The sequence below is a fragment of the Bison bison genome, unplaced genomic scaffold (genome assembly GCF_000754665.1).
Source record: "Bison bison bison isolate TAMUID 2011002044 unplaced genomic scaffold, Bison_UMD1.0 scf7180017864100, whole genome shotgun sequence".
Lineage (NCBI taxonomy): Eukaryota > Metazoa > Chordata > Mammalia > Artiodactyla > Bovidae > Bison > Bison bison.
Genome location: NW_011494672.1, coordinates 406,457 through 431,232, shown reverse-complemented (window position 1 = coordinate 431,232; position 24,776 = coordinate 406,457). Strand labels below are relative to the sequence as shown.

The 24,776-nt window shown below is 39.7% G+C and overlaps 1 protein-coding gene across 2 annotated transcripts in view; it reads right to left on the bottom strand.

The window, feature by feature from the left end:
- STRN (striatin, calmodulin binding protein) overlaps positions 1 to 7,979 on the bottom strand; it is a 111,322-nt gene extending 103,343 nt beyond the window's left edge. For both annotated transcript variants that reach the window (XM_010838612.1, XM_010838613.1), the window contains exon 1: positions 7,599 to 7,979. In XM_010838612.1, the coding sequence (XP_010836914.1) occupies positions 7,599 to 7,832 (234 nt within the window). In that variant the 5' untranslated portion in view covers positions 7,833 to 7,979. The remainder of the gene's footprint in view (positions 1 to 7,598) is intronic.
- Positions 7,980 to 24,776: the final 16,797 nt, after the last annotated feature.

Below are 24,776 nucleotides of genomic sequence, written 5' to 3'. Positions count from 1 at the left end.
GAACCAGTCTGTTGTTCCATGTCCAGTTCTAACTGTTGCTTCCAGACCTGCATACAAATTTCTCAAGAGACAGATCAGGTGGTCTGTTATTCCCATCTCTTTCAGAATTTTCCACAGTTTATTGTGATCCACACAGTCAAAGGCTTTGGCATAGTCAATACAGCAGAAATAGATGTTTTTCTGGAACTCTCTTGCTTTTTCCATGATCCAGCGGATGTTGGCAATTTGATCTCTGGTTCCTTTGCCTTTTCTAAAACCAGCTTGAACGTCAGGAAGTTCACGGTTCACATATTGCTGAAGCCTGGCTTGGAGAATTTTGAGCATGACTTTACTAGCGTGTGAGATGAGTGCAATTGTGCAGTAGTTTGAGCATTCTTTGGCATTGCCTTTCTTTGGGATTGGAATGAAAACGGACTTTTCCAGTCCTGTGGCCACTGCTGAGTTTTCCAAATTTGCTGGCATATTGAGTGCAGCACTTTCACAGCATCATCTTTCAGGATTTGGAATAGCTCAACTGGAATTCTATCACCTCCACTAGCTTTGTTCGTAGTGATGCTTTCTAAGGCCCACTTGACTTCACATTCCAGGATGTCTGGCTCTAGGTCAGTGATCACACCATCGTGATTATCTGGGTTGTGAAGATATATAGAACATAGTAAAATCTCCATGTCTATTCAGCTCAGTTCAGATCAGTCACTCGGTCGTGTCTGACACTTTGCAGCTCCATGGACCACAGCACGCCAGGCCTCCCTGTCCATCACCAACTCCCGGAATTTACTCAAATTCATATCCATTGAGTCGGTATAGCCATCCAACCATCTCATCCTCTGTCGTCCCCTTCTCCTCCCGCCTTCAATCTTTCCCAGTATCAGGGTCTTTTCAAATGAGTCAGCTCTTCACATCAGGTGGCCAAATCTATTGGAGTTTCAGCTTCAACATCAGTCCTTCCAATGAACACTCAGGACTGATCTCCTTTAGGATGGACTAGTTGTATCTCCTTGCAGTACAAGGGACTCTCAAGAGTCTTCTCCAACACCACAGTTCAAAAGCATCAATTCTTCAGCACTCAGCTTTCTTTGTAGTCCAACTCTCATATCCATACATGACTACTGGAAAAACCATAGCCTTGACTAGATGGACCTTTGTTGGCAAAGTAATGTCTCTGCTTTTTAATATGCTGTCTAGGTTGGTCATAACTTTCCTTCCAAGGAGTAAGCGTCTTTTAATTTCATGGCTTCAGTCACCATCTGCAGTGATTTTGGAGCCCTAAAAAATAAAGTCTACCACTGTTTCCACTCTTTCCCCATCTATTTGCTATGTCTATTGCTTCAAAATAAAAAGGAAAATGGTAAGTCACATTAGTGTGACTCTACCTTCGAAGGCTGTAAGGACCAACAAAGATGTTTTTAAAAAGTTAAAAAAAAAAGTAACCATAAAGGTACCTGGAGATTTAAGTGACAGAGCTTGTTTGAAATGTATTTCATTCTTCATCATGTAACCCCTCTCTGGGCCTCACTTTACCTGTAAAAGACGGTTGTAGGTGATAGCTTCCAAAGTTCATGCCAGCTGAAAGATTACTATATCACTGTAGCCTGCCAGATTCCGCTGTCCATGGGATTCTCCAGGCAAGAATACTGGAGTGGGTTGCCATTCCCTTCTCCAGGGGATCTTCCCGACCCAGGAATTGAACCCAGGTCTCCTGCATTGCAGTCAGATTCTTTTTACCAACTGAGCTATGAAGGAAGTCCCATGCCAGCTACTATATCAGTTATTCAGAGAGAGGTGATTCAAACTTTAATATTCTACTGCCTAAAAATAAAATGCTACATGTCATCAAAAAGAATAATAGAAACATAACAGAAATTACACCCTAAATTCTATAAAAAGCCATTTGTATCTGGAACATCAACACAAGTGTTGAAATCACCAAACTACAAACATAAACACAAACTTGGGCAAACTCCAGGAGATAGTAAGGGACAGGGAGGCCTGGCATGCTGCAGTCCATGGAGTCTGAACAACTTAGTGACTGAACAAAAACAACATACATAAAAACAGAAAAGGACAACTAAAGCAGTGGCTTTCAAACCTTGGAAACCACTAGGAAACTCAAAAGAGTACTAAAGCCATGGACCCTGATTCTTAAGATTCTGATTTAAATGGTCTGGGGCGTACAGGTCAGGAAATGAGTATTTTTTAAAGTTTCTAAGATTTCACCTAAAGTTGAAACACACTGAACTAAAGTGACAAATAGTAAGCTATGTTTCAAAGGAGTAAAACCTCTGTAATCTTTCCAAAATAAAAAGATTATAAAGTTATCAATAATATAAATAGAATGAAAAATGAACCTGTTTACAAAATTATACCATACCACAATAGGGTTCACCCGGGTCCAAGTTTAAAGGAAGTGGTTAAAGGGACAAATGATATCAAAGATTAGTTTTATAGCGTGGTTGGTAAATGTATACAATTTGTTATCCAAGAAGTCATGTAAGGTTAAGACAAACATATTCAGAAAAATTTAGGTAAGTTCCAAAACAACAGACACACAGTGGATTACTAAGAAAAGCAAGTACATTTCAAGTATGCAATCAGTATTTTGAGGCTGACACTGAAGGCCATAATTCACTCTTCCTTAAATGTCCAAGCGCCATCATCAGACCCAAAGTACTAGACTGCATGGTCCCAGGATGGCACTTACTTGCTCTAGCCTTAGAAGAGTTACAACTGAAGATTCTGCTTTTCTGGGACAAGGAGATACATAAGAGTACAAACTTAACATCACACACTTGCTACCATTCATTTACTCAGCACTTTATGTTATGTACTAGATTTCTACTAGGTATTTTTAAATATCTCATTTAATTCTCATCAGGTAGTTTATCAGCCTCACCTTAACACATGAGGACACAAAGTTTCTGAAAGGTCAGAATTATGGTAAACATATTTAGCATGAAAGAAAATAGAAAGCTTAAAGCAAAGATTTAAATCCAGGTCTGTGCCATGTTGTCTTTCATTGTAATTGTAAATAACACTTATAATAACAAAAAATAAAGTGAGGTTTTAAGAGTTTATTTTGTCCATTTAAATGCTCAGTAAACCTTCACAATAGTCTATGAAGCTGAGTCAAACTTTAATCCCCTTTTCCTCAGATCTCACTTCCTATCCTTCGACACATCTTGCTAGCCCTACCTTCAAAAATGTATTCTGAATCTATTATATTTTAAGTATGTGTCACATGTGAGTATGTTATCTGGTCACTATCACTCTAGTTCATCTCTGGCTTAGAGGATGAAAACAGCCTCTAACTAGACTTTCTGATCTGTCTCCCCTCCCAGTCTATCCTGGATCCTTGCAAAGGGTTCCACTGAAAGATGGTGTCACTATTCTGTTCAAACATTTCCACAGCTGCCCATCTTGCTGACATAGAACTATAGTCCTTACAATGAGAAAGGCCCAATACCTCTGACATCATTTCTTCCATTCTCCTCCTGCACTCCAGCCACACTTGCCTAATTACTCCTTGAACATTCCGAGCATATTTACCCTTCCCCTTACTGTTCCCCTGATTAGAATATTCTTTCCTCAGATTTCACCCTTTCAGGTCTTTGCTTAAATAGCACCTTAACAGTAAAGCCTTTCTTCCTCACTCTACCCTCTCAAGCACTCCATATTCTCCTTATCCTACTTTATCATGGCACTTACTACCATCAAACATTTTATGAATGTATTCATTTATTTATTTGGCCACCTGATGGAAAGAACTGACTCACTGGAAAAGACCCTGATGGCTGGGAAAGATTGAAGGCAGGAGGAGAATGGGACAACAGAGGATGACATGGCTGGATGGCATCACCGGCTCAACGGACATGAGTTTGCGCAAGCTCCGGGAGTTGGTGATGGACAGGGGGCCTGGCAGGCTGCAGTCCATGAGGTCGCAAAGAGTCAGACATGACTGAGCAACTGAGGACACACGCAGAGCCTCCACACCACATGCCCTAATACTCAATCGTATCACCTTTTTCATGCAATTCAGCACTTCCAGGTAGACAGCAGAACCTCCCCTACCACATACAACCTATCTTATGTGGCCAAAATAAGATACAACCTATCTTATGTGGTCAAAATCTAGACACAATAATTACTATTTTTTACTTACATGCTTCTTTCCCAGAAATCAGTAATTTTCAAATACTGAGTCTTGGATTCTCATTACCTCATTAGTTCTTTCTTCCTGCTCTTCTCCTCATTAACCGCTAGCTCTCCTCTCTTATACTATTCTAAGAAAAGTTAAACCCCCAAAATGATAAATTCTGATTCTACTGTATTTTGTTTGTTCTATCACTCCAACTAGACTGCATGTGTCTTTGAGATCATCTAACATAATGTGTCATACACAGAAAATTCTCTCAAATATTAGATTCATATTCTATCTCCAATTTCTTTCACAAATACAAAGCTCAGTAGTAATGTTGACCATTCTTTTCCCATGAAATACATATGAATGGTGGTGGTGGTGAGGCAAGAGGGGGATTTCCACAACTAAAAAGAGAATTTTATATTAATCAACATGGGCAAAGGGGCAAAAAAGGACCAGTAAATTTTTGGCACAAGGTAGCCAGTTCCTTACTCCCCAGATCTGAAGGAGGGAGGAAGTCATGTAGGCAGGCCACGAAGATGAGAACTTGGATTGCCTTTTACAGCTGGCCCTGGCAACTTGAAAGAGCAGGACTGACAGGTTCCTCAAGGGACAATTAGACCTAATCTTAAAGGTATTTCTGTTGAGTCTGGTATTAGTCTGACTTAGGCAAAGATATAAAAACAAAAGGAGGATACCAACTAATACACATTTCATTATCATCATTCATTCAATTCTTATTTCCTACTGTTTTTCTAGAAAAATTCCAAAGGCAAAAGAAAAATAAAAGAATATAATCAAATTTGATGATTCTGATGTAAACAGAGGATTTTTAAAATATATTTTCAATTACGCTAATAAGAGAATCAAAAAACACAGATTCCTACAAATTCTCTCCTTCCAACAGAATATACTTGTTCTGTTTAAAAGTCACGGCACATTTTCGAAGGATGCATAATTTTAACTGGAGCTCAAACCAAAAGAGTGCGTGAACATGTAGTATTCTTAATATGATGAGCACCAATAGGAAATCTACCCAAAGTTTAACATTTGCCATAAATAACCCAATTAAGTAGTGTGTGTATGTGTGTATATATTCTGGGGGGCTGGAGGAGAGAGGGCACAACTAAAGAGCAACTACAGCTACAGAGAAATTAAAAGTTAAATATGGGGGTGGAGGGAGAGAAGTTAAGATAGGTTGGAAATTTTCAGACTTCCCAGGTAGAAAGGTAAGAACTGTTTTGTTTGTTTTTGAACAAATTAGTGTGACTTACATTCCCTAAACTGGATAAGAAGTTAAAATTTAAGCTGCTGCTGCTGCTGCTAAGTCGCTTCAGTAGTGTCTGACTCTGTGTGACCCCAAAGACAGCAGCCCACCAGGCTCCCCTGTCCCTGGGATTCTCCGGGCAAGAACACTGGAGTGGGTTGCCATTTCCTTCTCCAAAAATTTAAGCAGCTACATACAAAAATCATTATCCACAATTGTACAATGGTTAAAGTTAAAGCCTGCCTTTAATACTTCCTTGAAGTCTGAAATCCACAAACTCAGTTATGGAATGCATTGCTGGTTCATTATGAGAAAAATTACAAATATCAACAGACTAGGTAACAAAACGGTACCAATGAAAAAGTTGCCAAAGAATATAAACATGTAACTGTATAAATAAGCAGAATCTCAGAAACTATAGATCACACCCTCACTTCATTCAACTTCTCAGAGGCCTTCCCTGACCACTCCATCTAAAACAGCTGCCCCATCATACTCTAAGGGGCTTTTCCCAGGTGGCTAAGTGGTAAAGCATCTCCCTGCCAACGCAGACTCAGGAGACTGGAGTTTGATCCCTGGGTGGGGAAGATCCCCTGGAGGAGGAAATGGCAATCCACTTCATTATTCCTGCCTGGAAAAATCCCATGGACAGAGAGGAGCCTGGTGGGCTACAGTCCATGGGGTCGCAAAGACTCAGACACGACTGAGCACGATCACATTTTACTCTTGTATCCTGGTGTATTTTTCACAGAGCAGTTACCACTATGGATCAGCATACTATATAGCTTCATTTGCTGCCTCCCAACTAAAACATAAGCTCTATGAGGACAGAGACTTTGTCAGTTTGGTTAACCCCCAAGTCTACAGGCACAGTGTTACCACTTAATAAAGATGCTGAATATAGGATGAAACCGAAGTTCAGAAGAGTTTGTTAAAGGATTTCCTCAAGGTCACAGAGCTGGCAGCAAACACAGTCTGTATCATAACCCTTTCTACTTGCTCTTTCCACAACCACTTCCACTCCACCAAAGCAGTCTGGTCCATCACACGATTCCATTTAACACGATTCTATTTCTTTTCTTTTTTTAAGTGCCAAAGAAAATACATGCTACCAAAAACAGTGGCACAGTGGGTAGTATTTTAACTTCAAGTATTTCACCAACCAAAACTATACTCAGATTTCACAAGCATACAGGATTAGCCAGTAAACAGAAAGGCACAGACACTCAGAGTTTTCTAAGTTCTTTGTGAAATTGGTGAATGCCTTGGAAGTTTTAAGAACAGCCACTGAAACCTACTTACCAATTCAGAACTGCCTGCAAAGTACCAGTCTCACTCTCAGCCTTCTAAGAGCCCACAGTAGTTCCTCCCTGGATACACTTTATCTTGCAAATTATGCAAGGAAATGTAACCAACTTTAAAGCTCCTTTTAGTTTCCTGTTAAAGTACAAGTCAATCTCACAAAACCCTGAACAGAAAATTAACCCGTGGGAAGTTTTAGATTCTGAGAAGAGGAAATCATCTCTGAACCATCATCTGGCAGTGCTCATCTAGGTCCTTCATTCAAAATCCAGGAATCTGAAATACCTAAGAGAAACGCCGGAGGGGGCGAGGGAGAAGGAAAAGAAGAAACATTTACATTTTAAAAAAGCGAGCTCATACTCCTAGTAACACTCTGGCCCAACAGCAGCTTCTTGCTTAAAGTCAAGGCCTCACGGACACAATTTCTGGTTGTCTTCTTTGATCACCTTCCTTACAGAGAGGCGCCAACTGTCAACACCTTTTACCGGGACCATCTCTAGACTCAGGATGGGACTCCCCAGGACAGGGGATGATTGCTTATCTCGCAAAACTACTGTAAGCCTAATTAGTAAACTGAAGGGAACACCTAAGACGTGGAATGGCAAAAGAGTTGAAATGAACCTGAGAGTTAAGAGTGGAAAGGAGCAGATGAAGAGGTGCGAGGAAGGTAAACAACGTATCAGGGGCGAGAGAGAGAACCCGGGTCGAGGAAGTGGGGTCTGCGACAGGCAAAGGCGAAGGGAGGAGGGGGACGAGGTTCGGGGTGGGATGGGCAGGAGCAAAGGGGGAGGGGACGAGCGACGGCTAAGCAGGGGAGGGGGAAGGGTCTGGGGCGGGGCGGAAGGGAGCGAAGAGGCGGGATGAAGAGGGCCAGGCCGGGAGGGTCTTTACCTGCAGCTCCGCCCGCTCCACTTCCCACTGGGCTCTCTCGACCTCGAAGCGGGCCCACTCATGCTGCAGGAAGTGCAGGATCCCCGGGAGGCTGTACTGGGCTCGGGCCGCCCCCGCCGCAGCCACCCCGTCGCCGGCCGCGGCAGCCTCCGCCAGAGGCCCGAGACCCTTGGCACCACCGGCGGCCGGGTGGTTGTTGCTGAAGAAGACACCGGGACCTGCTTGCTCGTCCATGGCGGCCGCAGGAACCGGGGAAGCTGCCCAGGCGCCCAGGAGCGGAGGCAACGGCGGCGGGCAGCAGCGCCTCCTCCTCCCTCCGCCGCTCCCCGCCCACACCCCAGTCAGCAGGGAGCAGCCGCCTGGGCGCGGGGGCCGGCCGAGCCCGGGACGGGCCGGGAAATGGGTCAACTGCGCGCGCGGGAGGCCTGGGGCTTGCTGGGAAATGTAAGTCGCGGGGCGGGGCGCCGACGAGCGCGGCGCGGGCGGCCTGTGGGGCTGCGTTCGGACGGGGCGCGAGCGCGGACCCCGCCTACAGCCCCGCCCCTTCCCGCGGCGGTGGGGCCGCCCCCTGGCGGAATGCGCGGGTTTCCTCACTGAAGGGGCTGGGCACCCGTGGGCGGTGCTCTGGTCTCCCTCGCACGCGGAAGTTCTTGGGTGGCGCTCGCTGTTGCACACACACACACGCACACAGACGGAAGTTAGCGCGTTGAAATGTTAGCCCGAGCTGCACATCTTTTGGAGCTTCCTGATAGTTCTGATAAGAAACAAGCTCAAAGCAAGCTTCGCCAGTCCAACCCCGGGAGCGGGGTTCTCCAGCCACCACTCTCAGACCCCTTCTGCTCAGACTTCGGTGATTCTCTGACCCTAGACACGGCTCGGTTCTATCCATTTCCGTACGGCTGTCTTTCCTGCCTTTCTTTTTCTCTTAGGGTTCAATCAAACCTGTTGCCTGACCAGTTCTCAGGGAGAAGGAACTCTGATCATCTCTCCACAGAACTCTACACAGCAACTTCCTGCTGCTTCCAAATTCTGTTTTGTTGATACCTCATTTGAAACACTACTCCGCTGAAGTCCTTTACCCTTTGTAGTTAATCTTGCAGTAAATCCTGTGAAAAGTTTTGGATATCCAAGGCTCTGTCACTTCGATCTCATTTTTCCTCATTCCCGAGCAGTTTATACTCATTTCAGTGTTTGACTCTTAAGTGCTATCACTGGGAATATAAAGATAAATGACACAATTACCGTCATCAAAGAGACTGGCAAAGAGAGAAAAGAGAAATGTACAATGAATTCTCACAGTGCCTGAAACTACCTGAAAGAACAAAGTCCCTTTCTCCGCCCTAGAGCTATCTTAGGTATTCAGACGCTTCTCCCTTTTCACTTACTTGTCCGGTTCGCGGTTTCTTCCATGGTTCACTTGCAAACTGGCGTTATTGTTACCCTACGAAAGACACACCGAAGTCGTTTCAAGTGTGTCTAACTGTTACCCTTCTCTCAAGACCTTGAAATTATGTCACTATAAATTCACACTACTAAATGATAATGAAAGGAAGGCACCTGAAAAAAATATTAACAAATGAAGATTAAGCACTTATTTTGTCCCCTTAGCAAGTCATTTGTAGTTCTTTTGTGGGATGGAGTTCTGGGATAACAGACCTTATGGCCATGAGAAAATGTAAAGATACAGGCTGGTGAGTGACAAGTCTGGGAAGGACATCCTGTTCCTGTGCTCCCCTCCCCCTCTTCCCATTGCTACTTGTGGAAAGGACAGGAAACACATTGTATCTGCGCTGGTAGCAAATAGATGGCTAGCTCTCTTCTTCCAGTTACAGAATGTTTCTGTTTTATGAATTCATCCTTTATTGGAATAAAAGTTTGATCCAAGCCTGGCCAAATTCCCTGGGTCGTAAGTTGTTTTAGCTGTGTCTTTTGAGATACTGCCCAATCCTTTCATTTTACAGTTTAGGAAACTGAGTCCAAAGAAGTTGAACTTGTTCACAGTGAAGCTTTGTGTGAGTGGCACAGTCAGAACTAGAAACCAGAATTCTTGATGGCTAGTTCTCTAATCTTTCCATTAACAGGCCGCCTCTTCTCTTACTTCTCAGATCTATCAGAGTTATCAAGGGGACAGTAATGGAACAATGGCATATTTTTTCATCTGCAGGATTTAAGTAATCTTACAGGTTTTGAATGTTAAAAGCTTTTCCCCCTAATAAAAGACATGTCTGACAATTTCTTTAAATAAATTTATAACATACTATAAAACATGATTACATTTTTTTAAATTTTATTTTATTTTTTAACTTTACAATATTGTATTGGTTTTGATTACATTTAATGCTAGCTGTTTAAGAATCCATAACACCTTTAGCTAGATTCACCAAGAAGAGAAGACTCAATAAAATCAGAAATGAAACAATTATGTGTCAACAAGTTGTACAACCTAGAAGAAATGAACACTTTCCTAAAACATACAAGGTATTAAGGCTGAATCAGGATGAAACAGAAAATTTGAAACAAGCAATTACTCTTAATAGTAAGGAGAGTGAATCAGTGATCAAAAAACCTAATAAAAGTCCAGGACCAGAAAACTTCCCTGAAGTTTTTTGTTTGGTTTTTGGTTTTTTCTTTTGCCAGGCCACACAGCATGTGGGATCTTAGTTCCCCAACCGGGGATAGAACCTGTAGCCCCTGCACTGGAAGTCGCACTTCACTGGTGAATTCCACCAAATACACAAAAAAGAATTAATAGCAATCCTTCTCAAACTCTTCCAAAAAACTGAAGAGGCAGGAACTCTTCCAAACTCATTTTATGAGGCTAGCATTATTCTGATGCCAAACCCAGACAAGAATGCCACACAAAAAAAGAAAATTATGGGCCAGTATCCCTGATGAACATAGGTACAAATACTCCTCAACAAATGTTAGCAAATCAAGGTCAATAATACATTAAAAAGCATCATTTACAGTGATCAAGTGGGTACATCACATTGACAAAATGAAGGATAAAAACTATGATCATCTCAATAGATGCAGAAAAAGCATTTGATAAAATATATGATCCATTTATGATAAAAGCTCTCAACAAAGCAGGTATTGAGGGAATGTACCTCAACATAATAAAAGCCGCTTATGACAAACCCACAGCTAAGATCATACTAATAGTGGAAAGTTAAAAGCATTCCTCTAAGATCAGGAACGAGACAAGGATGATCACTGTTGCTACTTTTATTTTACATAGTGTTGGAGGTGCTAGCCAGAGCAGTTTGGTGAGAAAAAGAAATAAAATGCATCCAAGTTGTAAAGGAAGAAGGAAAACTGTTACTATTTGCAGATGCAAGTTTGTGTGCTTATTCACTCACCATAATACTATATATAGAAAACCCTAAAGACTCCACCAAAAAAGTTAGTACAGTAACAATAAACAAATTCATTATTGTTGCAGGTTAAAAAAAAATAAATATACAAAAATTGGTTGTATTTCTATATGCCAACAATGAACTAGCAAAAAGAGAAATTAGGAATCCCATTCACACTTGCATCAAAAAGAATAAGATACATAGGAATAAATTTAACCACGGAAGTGTAAGACCTGTACATTGAAAACTATAAGACATTAAGGAAAGACACTGAAGATCACACAAATAAATGGAAAGATATTCCATGCTCATGAACTGGAAGAACTAATATTGTTAAAAACCACCCAAAGCAATCTACAGATTCAAGGCAATCCCTATCAAAATTCTAGTGTCATTTTTCACAAAAATAGAACAAATTTTCCTAAAATTTGTATGACGCCACAAAGGACCTTAAATAGCCAAAGGAATCCCAAGAACAAAGCTAGAAGCATTATGCTCCCCAATTTCAAACTCTATTACAAAACTGTAGTAATTATACTAGAATGGTACTGGCATAAATGCACATATCAATCAATAAAATAGAGAGCCTAGAAATAAACCCATATATACATGATCAACTAACTTATAACAAAGGAGTCAAGAACATATAACGGGGGAAGATTGTCTCTTTGATTAATAGAGAATACAGGGAAAACTGTACAGCCACATGCAGAAGAATGAAACTGGGCCACTAATTTACATCATATATTACAAAAATTAGCTCAAGGTCGATTAAAGACTTGGACTGCTGCTGCTGCTGCTAAGTCACTTCAGTCATGTCCGACTCTGTGCGACCCCATAGACGGCAGCCCACCAGGCTCCCCTGTCCCTGGGATTCTCCAGGCAAGAACACTGGAGTGGATTGCCATTTCCTTCTCCAAAAAGACTTGGACAGAAGACCTGAAAACACAGGTGATGAGTTCCTTGATATAATTCTTGGTGATGATTTTTTAAATCTGCCAGCAAAAGTAAAAGCAAGTAAAGCAAAATCAACAAGTTGGGACTATATCAAAGGAAAAAGCTTCTGCACATTAAAGGAAATTATGAAAAAAATTAAAAGTCTGGTACTAAATGGAAGGAAATATTTGCAAATTTTATATCTGATAAGGGCTTAGTATCTAAAATATACAAAGAACTTATACAACTCAACAGTAAAAAACAATCAGATTTGAAAATGAGAAGATGTGAATAGACATTTTCCCAAAGAAGACATATACATGGCCAACAGACATGTGAAAATATGTTCAATATCCTTACTCATCAGGGAAATGTAAATAAAAACCATAATGAGTTATCACCTCACACCTGTGGCTATAATCATAAGGACAAGAAATAAGTTTTGGGAAGGACATGAAGAAAAAGCAACTACTGATGGAAATATAAATTGCTGCAGTCACTATGGAAAACAATATGGAGCTTCCTCAAAACATTAAAACTACTATATAATATGGCAATTCCACTTCTCGGTATTTATCTGAAGGAAATGAAATCACTTTCTCAAAGAGATATCTGCATTCCCATGTTGATTACAGCATTACTTACAATGCCCGCAACATGGAAACAACCTAAACTGTCCATCAATGGATGAACAGATAAATAATAAATAGTGCAATGGAGTATGACTCAGCCAAAAAAAAAGAATGAAATTTTGCCATTTACAACAACATGAATAGACTTCAAGGGCATAATACTAAGTGAAGTAAGTCAGACAGAGAAAGATGATGATGTGATCTCTCATACATTCATGCATGCATGCATATATATATATATATAGTGGTTTAGTTGCTCAGTCATGTCCAACTGTTGCAACCTCATGGACTGTAGCCCACCAGGCTCCTCTTTCCATGAAATTTCCCAGGCAATAATACTGGAGTGGATTGCCATTTCCTTCTCCAGGGAATCTATTTAAAACACACACACACACACACACACCCCACCACCTCTGCCAAAAAAAAAACAATCTCATAGATACAAAGAACAGATTCATGGTTGCTACAAGTGAGTGGTAGGAGAAATGGATGAGAAGGGTCAAAAGGTGAAAAAGAAAGAATTTATAGATAGCTTGAACTATCACATATATACAACAGCACTGATTTAATTCTTAGTTTAACCTTAGTGAAGTGAGGTCGCTCAGTTGTGTCCGACTCTTTGAGACCCCATAGACTATACAGTCCATGGAATTCTCCAGGTCAGAATACTGGAGTGGGTAGCCTTTCCCTTCTCCAGGGGATCTTCCCAACCCAGGGATCGAACCCAGGTCTCCCACATTGCAGGTGGATTCTTTACCAGCTGAGCCACAAGAGACGCCCAGTTTAATCTTATAATGCTTTTAAAGGACTTTATTTATACACAAAATAGTATTTATGATCTACAATGTTATACAACATTATGATCTAAAATGTTACATCAAACTATTATGAGTGGTTATATTAAGGTGGAATTCTGAAGAAATTTACTTTTCTCTTTCCCCAAAAATATCTGGTAATATTTCTTTTCTAATTTAACAACAACAACAAAAAAAACACACACACATTAATTTAAAAAGAACTTCCTTTAGACTTTTTTGTCCTATGTTGCTTTAAGAAAATAAGGACCAAGAATCTTATCACTTCTCATCCTTCACTGAATCAAATCCTGAAATTGTTAATTTTTGAGTGTGAGCTTACCCATGATTTGTTCTCCTCCGTATCTTTCACATTTTCTGTTCTCCATGAATTTAAGTACATGTTTTATCACATAAGTACAGAAAACCTCAAAAGTGCCAAGTGAATACCTAAAGGAACTTTCACAAAGTGAACAATTACATGTTTAGTAACTACCATGAACATCATGAAACTGAAAATGGCAGGCATCCCAGAGTCCTCTCTTGATGTACATTTCATACACGACAGCAAAAAGTGTTTTCGAATTTCAAAAAAAATGTCCTGAGAACATTAATAACGAAAGGACAAGGTATGTGTAATGAATTGAATCTAAATTTTATTCCTCATTTTACAATTTTGTAAATCTGAAAATCTTGGACAAATGATTTAACTTTTTTTAGCAGTTCTCTCATTTTTAATATGAGAATAGTATTTACCTTATAAGGTAATTGTGAATATTAAACGAGAGAAAAAATGTAATTCCCTTACCATAATGCCTGACATATATACTGAATAATTATACTTTTTACTGTATTAGCGTTCATAAGCTTAACTAAAATAATACATGTAAAAATCATGATTATAGGGGCTCAATAATCACTCTTTTCTCATCCCCTACTCAGAACTTTAATTCAGCAGTTAAAATAATATTTTTAAAAAAGTAATGTCTGTGTTAAACCATAAAGTCTTTAGATCTCAAGTTGTTGCTGATAGTTTTCCAATCATTTCATTTTGTGATTAATAAAGCCTGTGACACAAAAAAATAGGGTTTTCCTTCCAAGCACAGAGAGCACCTGCCAAGATGTTGCTTTATATATTAGTATAATCAGTTTACGGAGAAGGCAATGGCACCCCACTCCAGTACTCTTGCCTGGAAAATCCCATGGGCAGAGGAGCCTGGTAGGCTGCAGTCCATGGGGTCACTAGGAATCGGACACGACTGAGCGACTTCACTTTCACTTTTCACTTTCATGCACTGGAGAAGGAAATGGCAACCCACTCCAATGTTCTTGCCTGGAGAATCCCAGGGACGGGGGAGCCTGGTAGGCTGCCGTCTATGGGGTCGCACAGAGTCGGACATGATTGAAGCGACTTAGCAGCAGCAGCAGCAGCATAATCAGTTTAAAGAGAGAAATTATGAAATACTAAAAGGTTATTTAGATAATTGGACTGTTTGTTATTTTTTGGTTTATGTGCTCACATGCTAGGTTACTTCAGCCGTGTCTGACTTTTTGCAACCCTATGGACTGTAGCCCTCCAGGCTCCTCTGTCCATTGGATTCTTCAGACAAGAATGCTGGAGTGGGCTACCATGCTCTCCTTCAGGGGGTCTCCCTGACCCAGGGATCGAACCCATGTCTCTTACATCTCCTGTGTTGACAGGTAGGTTCTTTACCACTACACCACCTGGGTTTATATGTGTGTGCTTTACGGTGGGTAAGGATTATTAGAAAACTAACCAATCTAATCAAATGGACCACAGTCTTGTCTAACTCAATGAAACTAAGCCATGCTGTGTAGGGCCACTCAAGACAGATGGGTCATGGTGGAGAGTTCTGACAAAATGTGGTCCACAGGAGAAGGGAACAGCAAACCACCTCAGTATTCTTGCCTTGAGAACCCCATGAACAGTATGAAAAGGCAAAAAGATAGGACACTGAAAGATGAACCCCCCAGGTCGATAGGTGCCCAATATGGTACTGGAGATCAGTGGAGAACTAACTCCAGAAAGAATGAAGAGACAGAGCCAAAGCAAAATTAATACCCAGTTGTGGATGTGACTGGTGATCGAAGCAAGGTCCGATGCTGTAAAGAGCAATATTGCATAGGAACCTGGAATGTTAGGTCCATGAATCAAGGCAAACTGGAAGTGGTCAAACAAGAGATGGCAAGAGCGAACATCGACATTTTCGGAATCAGTGAACTAGAATGGACTGGAATGAGTGAATTTAATTCAGATGACCATTATATCTACTACTGTGGGCAAGAATCCCATAGAAGAAATGGAGTAGCCATCATGGTCAACAAAAGAGTCCGAAATGCAGTACTTGGATGCAATCTCAAAAACGACAGAATGATCTCTATTCATTTCCAAGGCAAATTATTCAATATCACAGTAATCCAAGTCTATGCCCTGACCAGTAACGCTGAAGAAGCTGAATGGTTCTATGAAGACCTACAAGACCATTTAGAATTAACACCCAAAAAAGATGTCCCTTTCATTATATGGGACTGGAATGCAAAAGTCAAGAAACACCTGGAGTAACTTTCAAATTTGGCCTTGGAGTACAGAATGAAGCAGGGCAAAGGCTAATAGAGTTTTGCCAAGAGAACACACTGGTCATAGCAAACACCCTCCTCCAGCAACACAAGAGAAGACTCTTCACATGGACATCACCAGATGGTCAACACCAAAATCAGGCTGACAATATTCTTTGCAGCCAAAGATGGAGAAGCTCTATACAGGCAGCAAAAACAAGACCGGGAGCTGACTGTGGCTCAGATCATGAACTCCTTATTGCCAAATTCAGATCGAAATTGAAGACAGTGGGGAAAACCACTAGAGCATTCAAGTATGACCTAAATTAAATCCCTTACGATTATATGATTATAGTGAGAAATAGATTTAAGGGACTAGATCTGATAGAGTGCCTGATGAACTATGGACGGAGGTTCATGACATTGTACAGGAGACAGGGATCAAGACCATCCCCAAGAAAAAGAGATGCCAAAGAGCAAAATGGCTGTCTGAGGAGGCCTTACAAATAGCTGTGAAAAGAAAAGAAGCAAAAAGCAAAGGAGGAAAGGAAAGATATACCCAATTGAATGCAGAGTTCCAAAGAATAGCAAGGAGATATAAGAAAGCCTTCGTCAGCAATCAATGTAAGGAAATAGAGGAAAACAACAGAATGGGAAAGACTAGAGATCTCTTCAAGAAAATTAGAGATAACAAGGGAACATTTCATGCAAAGATGGGCTCAATAAAGGACAAAAATGGTATGGACCTAACAGAAGATATTAAGAAGAGGTCGCAAGAATACACAGAAGAACTGTACAAAACAGATCTTCATGACCCAGATAATCACGTTGGTTTGATCACTCACCTAGAGCCAGACATCCTGAAATGTGAAGTCAAGTGGACCTTAGGAAGCATCACTATGAACAAAGGTAGTGGAGGTGATGGAATTCCAGTTGAGCTATTTCAAATACTAAAAGATTTGCTGTGAAAGTGCTGCACCCAATATGCCAGCCAATTTGGAAAACTCAGCAGTGGCCACAGGACTGGAAAAGGTCAGTTTTCATTCCAGTCCCAAAGAAAGGCAATGCCAAAGAATGCTCAAACTACCGCACAATTGCACTCATCTCACATGCTAGCAAAGTAATGCTCAAAACTCTCCAAGCCAGGCTTCAGCAATACGTGAACCATGAACTTCCAGATGTTCAAGCTGGTTTTAGAAAAGGCAGAGAAACAAGAGATCAAATTGCCAACATCTGCTAGATCATCGAAAAGGCAAGAGAGTTCCAGAAAAACATCAATTTCTGCTTTATTGACTATGCCAAAGCCTTTGACTGTGTAGATCACAACAGGCTGTGCAAAATTCTGAAAGAGATGGGAATACCAGACCACGTGACTTCCCTCTTGAGAAATCTGTATGCAGGTCAGGAAGCAACAGTTAGAACTGGACATGGAAGAATGGACTGGTTCCAAATAGGAAAAGGAGTTCATCAAGGCTGTATATTGTCACCCTGCTTATTTAACTCATATGCAGAGTACATCATGAGAAACACTGGACTGGAAGAAGCACAAGCTGGAATCAAGATTGCTGGGAGAAATATCAGTAACCTCAGATATGCAGATGACACCACTCTTATGGCAGTAGGTTAAGAAGAACTAAAGAGCCTCTTGATACGAGTGAAAGAGGAAAGTGAAAAAGCTGGCTTAAAGCTCAACATCCAGAAAACTAAGATCATGGCATCTGGTCCCATCACTTCATGGCAAATAGATGGGGAAACATTGGAAACAGTGGCTGACTTTACTTTTTGGGGCTCCAAAATCACTGCAGATGGTGACTGCAGCCATGAAATTAAAAGACACTTACTCCTTGGAAGGAAAGTTATGACCAACCTAGATAGCATACTAAAAAGCAGAGACATAACTTTGTCAACAAAGGTCTGTCTAGTCAAGGCTATGGTTTTTCATGTGGTCATTAGGGATGTGAGAGTTAGAGTACAAAGAAAGCTGAGTGCTGAAGAATTGATGCTTCTGAACTGTGGTGTTGGAGAAGACTCTTGAGAGTCCCTTTGGCTGCAAGGAAATCCAACCAATCCATCCTAAAGGAAATCAGTCCTGAGTGTTCACTGGAAGGACTGATGTTGAAGCTGAAACTCCAGTACTTTGGCCACCTGATGTGAAGAGCTGACTCATTTGAAAAGACCCTCATGCTGTGAAGGACTGAGGGCAGGAGGAGAAAGGGAAGACAGAGGATGAGATGGTTGGATGGCATCACCGACTCAGTGGAAATGAGTTTGGGAGAACTCTGGGAGTTGGTGATGGACAGGGAGGCCTGGTGCACTGCATTCCATGCGATCACAAAGTGTTGGACACGTCTGAGCGTCTGAACTGAAGGATTATGATTCTGCAAAATGACAAATAATTCATGTTAAAAAAAGTTTTTATTTAAATGAGTGGCTATTAAAAAAAACTATCCAAAATAACCAGTTATTCGGATCTCTTTTTAACTGCTCAAACAAGTTTTCAAACTGAACTTGGTGGTGATTCTTTCTGAATTCTGGTCAGAAAAAAAAAAAAAAAAAAGAGTAGACCATTTGACTGTAGAGAGGGCTCTGGTAGGATGAAGAGTTCTTTGGGAAAGAGGAGCATGCAATAGTCCCCTGTACTTCAGTTTCTCCTAGTATCTGCCTGCTCTAATTTCTCTCACTTCTTTTTCCTGTCTGATTCATGTGGCCCATCCCTGCTTCCACTTTTCCTGACTCCAAACTTTACTCCCTAGATTTAAAGTCTAGTCAAGACAGGGTTGGGGAAACAGCCAATCGCACAAGTTGGGTCATAAGGAATTTCATTATCTGAGATTTTTCTTGACTCCAGAAGTTAAATCTAAATCCCAGTCTTCTGATAGGTAGGGAAATATCTTCTATTATTTACTATTATTATTATCATCACTATTATTTTCTTTTGGCTGAAAATAGCTACTAAATTTCAATTTCAAATTTAAACTTTATATTATTGTTTTAATAATTTAATTGAATGAAATTTAATTTTTAAATTAAATTGATTTTAAATTTGTAAGTGGCTGATGTTTAGAGAAATAAACACTTAAAATCTAAAATAAGGATTGCTTTAACAAATCTAAATATTTAACACAGGAAGGTAATAAAATGATACTACAGATCTGAAGCTGTAGTAAAACTTCTCTTGGAATATAGATGGTGATCAACTTAAGATTCTATTTCTCTAAGCAAAGATAAACTTTTAACAAACACATTCCTATTCTTTCTCATCAACTCATCCCTCTCTTCTCTACCCTTTTTCTTTTTAATTTTCCAGTAAATGACAGCTCTACTCAACAGATTTTTTTTTTCTTTTTAAATAACTATGGTGCCCCCGTTTCTAAGGCAGCAACTGAATTTCAAACAATTAATGTAATCTTCATTACTATAAAAAGAGCTGTGGCAGAGCAGGTCGAGGTGTGGTAGGAAGAGAAGAACATTTTTAACATTTTTATAAACTGGCTATTCCTGCTGGCTATTCAACATACTGGTCTCCCAGGTGGAGCCTTTTCTCAGCAGAAACCCAATCTTCATTTAGGCTTGAACTGCTCAGGACAGCACCTCCCACCCCAAACTCCCATCTGATATTCCATTAACATCAATAAAGTCAGTTCTCTAAAGAATTCAAGTATATGTTGTTTTCTTATAAACATGATGTGGGGTACAAATCTGGGCACTGTACTAGAAACATAAGAAAAATGAATGAGGTTGAAGAGGTTCAGTGTATTTTTGTTTTTTCAAGACTATGTGCCCTTAAATGTTTTCAAAAAAGCTGTAACTTACATTGCATGTACTGTATTTCTCTTCCTCTATTCAGTAGGCCCTCAATATGCTACTGTTGTTCAATACATGTTAATTTTAGCACTGGCAGTTGTTCCCTGTGATGGAAAATTCTACCATTATCTATGTTATCTCCTGGCCCAGATTTCCCCCCAGCTGCAGGACATGAAGTAACAAGGGGATGGTTTGGACCAGCTCATAGACAGTTTCACACGAACTCATAATGTGTAACTTTACTACCCATGAGCTGACTATATTCAAGCTTAAAGAGCCGATACGTACATTTTCATTATAGGAGAAAAGGACAATTTAAATAATACAGTGTTTAGTATAGTAGATGACAGTAACTAAATAAATGCTGCAACATTTCTGTGAGAATGTAGCCAGATTAAAACATGAAGAGTACAAACTAGTTAGAAGGTGAATTGGAGCTTTCAGCAAATTTCAAACACCTGAGGAAAAAATACTATGGTGCCTCTGATATTCTGAAAGAAGTCCTATATAGCTGACATGTAAAGAACAACAGAAATTAATAACTGTTATTTTTACACCTGGTACTTATTAAGCACTTAAGAAAAATAATGCATTTTATATGCATTAACTTGATCCTTATAATGTCCCTATGTGGAAGTACACAGATTATTTTCATCTGACATGTAGGCATACCACATATGGTTATAAGACCAGATGAAATAAAAGGGCGAGGTGAAGTAGGCAAGGGTCAGATTATGAAGGGGCCTAAGAGTACTTTATGGAATTGGTCTTTATGGTACAGTAATCAGCTGAAGAGTTTTCAGAAAGGCATCAGATTCGAAAATATAAAGATCATTTCAGTTTCTGCATGAGAAATACAATATTAGCTGACATGTCTAAATCGTTTTCTAAGGGTCAGGCACTATTTTAAGGGCCTTTGCCAAGTATTGACTCATTTAACCTACAGCTACTTTATAAAATAAGAATTATTATTTTTCTCATTTTACAAATGTAGAAACAAGTGACTTGCTCAAGTTCACACAGGTTGTAGGTGACAGTCAGGTTCCAATCCAGGCAGACTGACCCTACCATCCACAGCCCCCATTTTGCTACATTGCAATCAACCGTGGTGTTGGACTAAGATGGTGATAATGGCAGTAAAGACACGTGGAGGTATTCAGGAAACTTGGTGCATAGCGAGGGAGAACGTGGGACGTGTCAGAGATGATACCAAAATTTATGAACCGCTTACTTATCAGTATAAGAGTTGTGTTGGAGTATAACGCCAGTATAAGAGTTAGCTGGAGATCATGAGTTGAGAAGCAGGTTTTAGGTAAGTAGGTAAAGAGTCCAATTTTAAGTTGAGGAGTTTCTGAGAACCAATGTCAGGTACTCACATATGGAATCTGAAGAGTAGAAGCCAGGCTAGGCTCCGGACAAGCCTACAAAGGAATCCTTGATTATCCTCTATTACACCTTGTTTTGTACCTTTCTTTCCTCGTGATCACAACCTCAGATTATTTTCTCTCCCTCCCCAGGCAGAATGTAAACATATGGTAGATTCTTTGCCTGACTGTTCTTTATTGTATTTCAATTACTGAATGGGGCAATGCATGAATAACAGACATTACACAATCTTATTACAAAATCTTTAACAGGGATTCAAGTCCTCTTCGTGTGTGTCCAGTGTCAAGGGATGCACTATCACAAGGCAATCATTTCTCAACAGGCAATCATTTCTCTCAGAAAATTCTTTTAAGTTCTATTCCAAACCACTTATTTGAAACATTGTCCTATTGCTGTGGTCCATGGTCTGACTCTCCTATCTGATGGTTAACGATCATGTTGCTCTTTCTTACCCTCAGTTCCTCTGTATCACTTGGCTTGGATACACACCATTCTGTCACTGCTCTTGACATGTGGCGCATGAAGGTGATTCTTCAACCCCCTCAGTCCAGCCTCCCCCTGCATACACACAGAAGGCCCACAGTGTATAGGGCAGGACTGTCAATTTTTGTTTTAAGAAGTATATTTTTACTATACAGCAATTTCATTAGGTCTTTCTTACTCACTTTGTAATGATTTACAGCTAACTAAAATGCCATTTTAAAAAACATTTAGCTATATCAAAATATTGGGGAGATTTAAGTGCACTCCAAGGCATTTTCTTGGAATCTGGTAAACAATAACCCAGTTTTATTTTCACATCTCTTATTTCAAAAAGCAGAGCTTTCTAAGATTCAGCAATGCATATCAAAATTCAAAACTGTCATATCTTTACCCCTTTAAGAAATCTAAACCAAGGAAATAATCTACAAACTTTCATTTTTAAAAAGCCAAATGCAGCATTACTTATTTTAATATAAACACTAGAAGCCAAGTACCATAGCACAGGATGATGGCCAAGTCAGTAACAGTACATTTATTATTTAGTAGGTATCTAAAAGATGGTTACTAAATCTATCCTATATTAGAGTAATTCTATGAAAAAAATGACATAAAATAAGTGGATACAACAGCCTACCTACAGGACGTGATTACAAATGTGGAAGAGAATGGATTAAAATATCAACAATGATTTGGCCTGTGTGGTGAATTGTGGTAATTTTCCCCAAAATTTAATAAACAAACAGTGTACGATTTCATTTATATGAAATGTTCATATTTAATATGAGAATTGATAGAAAGTAAGCTCGGGGGATTACAAATGTGGAAGAGAATGGATTAAAATATCAACAATGATTTGGCCTGTGTGGTGAATTGTGGTAATTTTCCCCAAAATTTAATAAACAAACAGTGTACGATTTCATTTATATGAAATGTTCATATTTAATATGAGAATTGATAGAAAGTAAGCTCGGGGGATTACAAATGTGGAAGAGAATGGATTAAAATATCAACAATGATTTGGCCTGTGTGGTGAATTGTGATAATTTTCCCCAAAATTTAATAAATCAAATTAAATCATGCTACCACATGCATGAACCTTAAAAATGTTAAGTCAAGAAGTCAGTCACAAACAGTGTACGATTTCATTTATATGAAATGTTCATATTTAATATGAGAATTGATAGTAAGCTCGGGGGATTACAAATGTGGAAGAGAATGGATTAAAATATCAACAATGATTTGGCCTGTGTGGTGAATTGTGGTAATTTTCCCCAAAATTTAATAAATCAAATTTTATAATTAAAATTAACTTACAATAATGTATAAAATTGATTTTCCTTTGATCTCTGACTGCTTTTATGTTCATTAGACAAGATTAAGGGACTTTTCTATTTCACAAATGAGAGATATTTTCTTATATCATAATAAATAAGTTGGGCAGTGAAACAAATTAATAAATATAATTCATCAAACAGATCTTCCTTTTATAGATATGATCATAGAAAACTAGAGGTTAAGTTGTCAGTGGCTCAGAAGAGTTGAGAGAAAGTATAAAGATGTACTGGGGAGAGGAAAGGGAGAAAAATAAAGATGGAAGGAGAGAAGGAAAAGAGAGAGAATCATTGCTACTTTATGATGTAGTATATTCCCCAAAGCAGGAAATGATGGGGAAAGCCTGGGAGGTACAAAGCCCAGCAGAAAACAGCCAAGGGAGAGATAAACATACTTCATAAATAGATGAATGAAAAGGGTTATGTGCACAAAAACAAGGAGACTGGAAAACAGTCTGGCAGTTTCTTAGAAAGTTAAACACAGAGTTCCCACTGAGCCAGCAATTCCACGAATGCAGCAATTCCAGGCGAAATGAAAAACAAGAGCAACACAAATACTTGTATACAATTGTTTACAGCAGCACTATTTGTAATACACAAAAAATGAAAACAACACAAACGCCCATCAACTAACGAATGGATAAATAAAATATAAACAGAAAGGAACAGTATTCAACCATTAAAAAGGATGCAGTACTGATGCATGCTACCACATGCATGAACCTTAAAAATGTTAAGTCAAGAAGTCAGTCACAAACAGTGTACGATTTCATTTATATGAAATGTTCATATTTAATATGAGAATTGATAGAAAGTAAGCTCGGGGGAAGCAGAGAACTTGTGGGGCAATAGCTAAATGGTGTCAGATTTCTTTTTGGGATAATGAAAATGTTGACAATTCATTGTGGTGATGCTTATACTACTCTGTGAATATACTAAAAACTACTGAATTACACATTTAATATGGGTGAATTGTATGGTATGTGAATAATATCTCAATAAAGTGTTACCAAAAAAACCTCTAAAAAACAAACAGAATAGCTTTGGAAAAGCACGTATAAAATGAAAAAACAAAAAACCTTGCAGAAGTAAAAGTCAGTAAGAAAATAAATGAGAGAACACACCTATCTGAGGTCTAAAGACTACATGAGGAAGGCAAGGCTACATCAGCTGCCAATTGGTGAGGGTCTGAGAGAGAATAAGTAGGAGGTAGTAGGTGATGACCAGAGAAGGCGATGGCACCCCACTCCAGTACTCTTGCCTAGAAAATCCCATGGACGGAGGAGCCTGGTAGGCTGCAGCCCATGGGGTCGCGAAGAGTCGGACACGACTGAGCGACTTCACTTTCACTTTTCACTTTCATGCACTGGAGAAGGAAATGGCAACCCACTCCAGTGTTCTTGCCTGGAGACTCCCAGGGACAGGGGAGCCTGGTGGGCTGCCGTCTATGGGGTCGCACAGAGTCGGACACGACTGAAGTGACTTAGCAGCAGCAGCAGCAGCAGCAGCAGTAGGTGATGACAAGGTACGTATTTGGAACGTTCAGAAAGGTTCAGTCTACATTACACATCTGGTAAAATTTGGTGTTTAAAGTGTGCTAAACAGTATGACAAACATTCATTCATCAATTATCTATTTGATGTGCTAAAATTCCCACTGCATGAGAGACTGGCCTAACTATGACTAATTCATTTTTGTATGCCCTCCAGCACTTAGCTCGATGCCGTCTACATAGTAGGCACTCAATATTAATATTTGATGAATGAAACCAACCAGAGCCAGAACTCAAGGCTCTGTAATTACAAAGCATAAGTGAGCCATTAAAAACTTGCAGCCATTAAAAAATTGCAGCCATTAAAAAAACCAGAACATTATT